This window comes from Cephus cinctus, unplaced genomic scaffold (assembly GCF_000341935.2).
Source record: "Cephus cinctus unplaced genomic scaffold, Ccin1 Ccin1_scaffold2529, whole genome shotgun sequence".
NCBI lineage: Eukaryota > Metazoa > Arthropoda > Insecta > Hymenoptera > Cephidae > Cephus > Cephus cinctus.
In genome coordinates, this window is record NW_014334289.1 from 92,455 (window position 1) to 98,552 (window position 6,098).

Here is a 6,098-nt window from a genome sequence, read left to right on the forward strand (position 1 = left end):
CCCCGACTCCTGCCCCCCCCTAGCTGCTCTTGCCCATGGATGGAATTTAGCCTAGTCCCTTCGTGTCCTTCGACCCACCCCTCCCCTCCGGCAGGTGACTCAGCCAACAATAAGATTAGCAGCTGCAGTCGGCACACGTCACTTCCCTAATTCGAGTTCCTCAAACAGGGAAACGTTAGAACGAGTCCTGCTTCCGGAATCATTTGGGCTTCTTCCTCCTACATGGCTCACCTAAAGTGTGAAACACGCATCGATACATGCGCCACATGTGTACCTATGTGTTCCTAGATTCCATTATCCATTAGCCGTGCGCGACCAAACCGACCAACTTTCATTTTTCTTTGTCACTCGAGCCGCAACCTGAACTCAAGCCTAAAGCTAAACCTGAGAAATGCACAATTGGCTGCTGTGCAAGCTGATCTTGACCTAACGTAACGTACACCAATCGCTTTCGACTCGACCCGTCACTCTCGAGACACCCCGTAGATCGATTGCGTGCCTTACGAATCCATGCGAAAACCCGGACCCGTTGCGGTTGCATCCTGAGGAGGATCTTCGGGCTTTCGGAATCCACGCCTGATGGGTGCACGCTGCGTGACGCGTCGCTCGGTGCGCGCAGCATCCTTATCTCGCCCAACGATCAAAAGCCGCCGACAAGGAAGGAGGAGGAGGAGGAGGAGGAGGAGGAGGAGGAGGTCCTGCGGAAGGAGCGAAAGGCCTCGCCTGCCGGAATTCTCATTTTCCAATTTACATTCAGGGTCAAAGTTCAAGGACGGCCGCAACGGGTTTTAAGGTTATGCAGGAAATAGATTTTCTTTACGTAATTTAATATTTTAATATACGCAGACGCGTCTCTGCGCGTGCGCGTCTGCTGTGTATCGATGCTAATCCCTTTGATAATTGACATTATCATAGTTATAGATTTAGAATTCATATTGATTATAGTCTCGTAAAAGTACATTATTGTCACGTCTTTTATTCCTATTCCTCATTGCACCTTCTATCTTGTCCTACGTGTTGTCGGTCTGTGATGGTTTTCAACTCCTTTCCTGTCACTCGTGCGTTTCATCTTCCTTTTTCATCTTCGCCGTCCTTACTCTAGAAGCCGTGCTGCCGTTAAAAAGAAGCCACTGGCTACCACCCCCTGTGTACCTGTCCCCACTGCAACGAGCCTGCCCTATCCCAGCCCTATCCCAGCCCTATCCCAGCCCTGTACCAGCCCTGTACCAGCTATCCCATCAGCAGCAGAGTAACCTTTTAGAATGACCAAACTAGGCTAGACACGCTAGTGACGTAGATTAAGTAATTAAGTAGCGAATTAGAGTAATAGGGTAGTAGGTAGTAAAGTATGGCGGGGTGTGTGTGTTTGGGACAGGTTCGTCACGGTGTTCCCGCAAGGCATGGATCTGGATATGGACCTACGCACGTTGCGTGCTATACGCGTCTTGCGACCACTCAAACTTGTCTCCGGCATACCCAGTGAGTAGTGTTTCATTTATTTACAAGAGCCAATTGCGATCAAGATCGGGGACACTGCACCAGGAAGATGCTGGAGGACGATCAGGGTATGCGCGCCTTGCACCGGGTGCAGGATGCGCCGCATCCAAGGCCCAACCAGGCCCCATCCGCCTCATTCGCCTCATCTGCCTAGGATGCCTAGGATGCCTACGGTGCACGCGGTGTCAAGGACGCATACCCGATTTCGTCGACCTGACCAAAATCCTAGAGAGAAGACGAAAGAGTCTGTATACTCTCGTGCTCTCTTGCACCTTGAGGTCTGATCGTAAATTCAATTTTTGTTCTCTGCCACTTCTTCTTCTCCGTCTTTGTTTTTCTCTTCTTGTGTCATTTGCTTTTTGAGACTCTCGAAACTTCGATCGAGACACCCGATATAATTTGAAATCTCAAACCCGCGACGAACGCAATGACAAAGAACCCACCGGAAGCGTCTAATTGCTGATATTCTTTTTTCTTTTTTGCAAACAGGTCTACAGGTGGTGCTCAAGTCGATCATCAAGGCGATGGCGCCGTTGCTGCAGATCGGCCTGCTGGTCTTGTTCGCCATTGTGATATTTGCCATCATCGGGCTCGAGTTTTATTCGGGCGCACTTCACAAGACCTGCTACAGCATAGAGGACATAAGTGAGCAAGATGATGAACCTACGGGGGGTTACTACTAGCCCTGCGAGGCGCACCACCGAGACCTCCCACGCCTCTTTTTCCAGGTCAGATCGTCAAGGACGGGGAGTTGGCGACGCCCTGCAACACGGACAACGAGACGGAGGCGCCGGCGGGGGCGCACGTTTGCAACTACAACACGTCGATCTGCATGGATCGCTGGGAGGGACCAAATAGCGGCATCACCAGCTTCGACAACATTGGCTTCGCCATGCTCACCGTCTTCCAGTGCATCACAATGGAGGGCTGGACTGCCATATTGTACTGGGTAACGCAAGAGATATGTTCCTCAGTGTTAATCTCGTTTTCTCTATCCGAGAGATCGTCTACGAGCCGATGATCATCTCCTTGTATTGTTGTGATTGCTATTGTCCAGGTCCCCTCGGGTTGTATCCATACTTGATCATTTTCCTCCTCCTTGTTCTTCGGTTTACTTTTTCTTCTCTCGGCTACGCTTCTTTCTCTTTTTATCTTTACACGCAATAGGCATATCTGGCTATATCTGTACTTGCCCGTTCGGAAATATTTATTTGGTAAGCATCGCCTCCATAATATATTTTCTCTTGTGGTCTCTCTTTCTCTCTTTCTCTCTATCTCTCTTTTACATCTTGACACCTTGAGGATTGCGAGGGGAGATATTGAATTTTAAGATTTTTCGTCGACGCAATAATGGAGGTTATGATTGCCAAATGAAACTGCAGATGGAATTCTATGTCGTACCCATGTCCGTTGGTATCTGTATGTACGTGTCTATGTTTTATATATATATATATATATATATATATATATATGTGTATTACAAATGTACCTAATCGATTAATGTCGTCGTTAATCTATTGGTTTTCGTTTATCTTTGAGTTTACCGTTGTCGCACATACGCAATTTCTCCTGACCTTTCACGTATTCTCCATCCCTAACCTAGAATGTGTATACCTGTATACTATAGACACTATATGCACTACATGCACTACATGCACTACATGCATGCTCTCTCCACCGTTGCCCCCCCCCCCCCCCCCCCCCCCCCCCCCCCCCCCCCCCCCCCCCCCCCCCCCCCCCCCCCCCCCCCCCCCCCCCCCCCCCCCCCCCCCCCCCCCCCCCCCCCCCCCCCCCCCCCCCCCCCCCCCCCCCCCCCCCCCCCCCCCCCCCCCCCGCTCCTTTTTCTCTTTCTCATTCTCTACAATCGTCATGTCCACTCTCAACCATTTGACCATCTTGGATGATTACCGATCGTCGAACGAAAACCTCCCGATTGGTTCTTTAGGACGCTCTCCAAGCGATTATTCTTTATCGACTCGGAAGCATCTCGTTCTCGAAGGGAAGCTAACACTGACGTATATATTCACCTTGCTCAGTATGACACTGTCAGTTGCGGTCCTCTGTATTCATTTGTATTCTTATTGTATCGCTGTCTCCTTCTACCACCACAGACGAGAATGCTGGCGGCCATTTTATCGGTACCTTCAATGTTCCACAATGTTCCACAATGTTTCACAATGTTCCACAATGTTCCACATTGTTCCACAATGTCAAAAGCATTCGAGTGCTCCCATTCTGCTACTGCGCAAACGCGAGATAAGCTTCTCCTGATCGAGCCTCTGGAGGCCAGCATCCTCGGTGCCTTTTCTCAGCTACGCCGATTGAGAATTCAGGCTAAGACAATAAGATCGCTGTTGGCATTTGTTTTCTCAAAATTACCTATATATACTTTTATATTTCTGTGTGACGCTGTACGGCTGTACGCACGTTTCATTGGGTCTGACGAAAAGTATTAAAGTCTCGATCGATGTCGCTCATTTTTTGGTACGATAGCTCATAATAATAATAATTGTTGTGCAATCGATCGTTTTCATAAAAAGTGTGAGTCACAGCGTGAAGCGAGCGGTAACACGTGGAGTTTGAATTTTTTAAATTTTCCAGACAAACGACGCTCTCGGCAGCACCTACAACTGGATTTACTTTATACCATTGATTGTCCTCGGCTCCTTCTTCATGCTGAACTTAGTTCTGGGTGTGTTGAGCGGGTAAGTCATTCGCAAAGGCCCTCCTCCCTTCCTCCTTTACCCGATAATAAATAATAAACCCGACAGACGTTTCCTCGTGCCAAACCCAAAGTAACCGTAACGGCTCAGAGCAATGAGAAACTTTGAGAAGTCGAATCAATCTAAAACTATAGGCGAAAGACACGCGGCAGCTCAGAGCCAGAGACAATCGGCGAAGAACTCGCGGCGACGCTTATCCGAGACTTTCTCTTTGCCTTTAGGGAATTTTCAAATGAGCGAACACGCGTGGAAAGACGCGCAGCCTATCGGAAAGCCAAGAGCAAGCGTCTCTTCACCAGCGCGTTCAGTTCCTACTTGAAATGGATCACGCAAGCAGGTTGAATTTGCAGTTTAAATTACTTGGTCCGAATTGTACTTGGTAGGTAGACGTTGGCTTCTTTGGCTTGACGTCGGACGGTGCCAGCACCCCCCACCCCCCTGCGTACCGCCTTGTATCGGAAGACGATTTGGAGCAATAGACGCGGAAGCACGTAAAGCTGCCAGAATCGTTGCCAGGATTATTCCAGGATCATATGTCGACGAGTAGACCGCCAGAGGCCCCCTGTGTCCCTGTAAGATGGTAGAGACAAGCCAAAGATTTTCCCAGCTCGAACTGTGTCGACAACTCGCTCTCGCGGTCCGCGCGCGAATCCTAATCGCTATTGTACCGTTGAGAGGCCACCCAGACTCCCTGCTAGTAACTTTGAATTAGAGCGATTGGCCATTCCCCTTATCGTCTTGTGTATAACGCTTGTAGAGAGTTTGCGAAGGAGAGAGAAAAAGTGGAGAATCGGCAGACCTTCCTCAAGCTGAGGAGGCAGCAGCAGCTCGAGCGAGAGCTCAACGGCTACGTCGCCTGGATCTGCAAAGCAGGTTAGCCAGCTACTTCACGTGCTTTTAATTCGCAGCTACGCGTTGCGAATTGCCAAAATTGCCAAAATTGCCAAAATTTCCAAAATTTCCAGCATTGCTAGAATTAGCATACGGGTTGGGGGAGTAATTGCAAAGTGGGGCTTAACGAGCGAAACAAGGGGCGCTTCGCATTAATTTAATGTCCTTGCATTCTCTTCTTACAGAGGAAGTCATACTTGCCGAGGAGAGAACGACGGAGGAGGAGAAGATGCACATAATAGAAGGTAATGCTAATGAATAGTGAGATAATTGAGAATGATTGTCGTGCGACGTTGCGCAATTGTTTTGCTAATTTTCTTATTTTCTCCCTGATCGAGTAGCGAGGAGAAGAGCGGCGGCGAAGAAAAAAAAATTGAAAAATCTCGGAAAGAGCAAAAGCACCGACACGGAGGAGGAGGAAGGGGAGGACGACCCTGACGATGGTGAGTTGTATTTTTCCTTAACCCTTCGGCGCGTTCGACTTTCTGTTGCCCGACTCCTCCGTATCGACACGAGGATGCGAGGATTCTCTTTCGAGATTGGTCCCTCGATCGCGATCGTCCTCGGGTTGTCGAGAGGACGATTGGCTCCAGCAGCCCGGCAGCTGGGCAGCTGGGCAGCTGGGCAGCTCTGCACGGATCGTAGCCAGGAACACCGAGGTAGTCGGCATCGCCTTCTCTTGTCACTGGGATTATTAGAAGAGAGATGAAAGATAACGAAGCAGCCGAGTGCAGCCGAGGTTGACTCACCTGCATGTAACTTACAAAGTTAGCCAAATTGAAGCGATGGCGACTCCTCGAGAGGATTGCGTTAGGATCTTGCGTTAGGCTCAGTCGAATTGTAAGAAGCGAAAAGCAGAAAATAGAAATGAAAAAATTGCCCCCCACCACCCGCCACATCTTCTGTTCTGTCTTGACCCTCGTACGATGATCGCCCATTGCGCAGGCACGCTGTTTCTCTTCCCCTCCCCCCCCCCCCCCCCCCCCC

At 49.6% G+C, this 6,098-nt stretch overlaps 1 protein-coding gene across 6 annotated transcripts in view; it reads left to right on the plus strand.

Moving 5' to 3' along the window:
• LOC107274211 (voltage-dependent calcium channel type A subunit alpha-1) overlaps nucleotides 1–6,098 on the plus strand; it is an 83,033-nt gene that overhangs the window by 39,856 nt on the left and 37,079 nt on the right. For all 6 annotated transcript variants that reach the window (XM_025091455.1, XM_025091459.1, XM_025091456.1 and 3 more), the window contains 7 exons: nucleotides 1,376–1,479; nucleotides 1,987–2,142; nucleotides 2,226–2,446; nucleotides 4,099–4,202; nucleotides 4,978–5,093; nucleotides 5,297–5,356; nucleotides 5,453–5,554. In XM_025091455.1, the coding sequence (XP_024947223.1) occupies nucleotides 1,376–1,479; nucleotides 1,987–2,142; nucleotides 2,226–2,446; nucleotides 4,099–4,202; nucleotides 4,978–5,093; nucleotides 5,297–5,356; nucleotides 5,453–5,554 (863 nt within the window). The remainder of the gene's footprint in view (nucleotides 1–1,375; nucleotides 1,480–1,986; nucleotides 2,143–2,225; nucleotides 2,447–4,098; nucleotides 4,203–4,977; nucleotides 5,094–5,296; nucleotides 5,357–5,452; nucleotides 5,555–6,098) is intronic.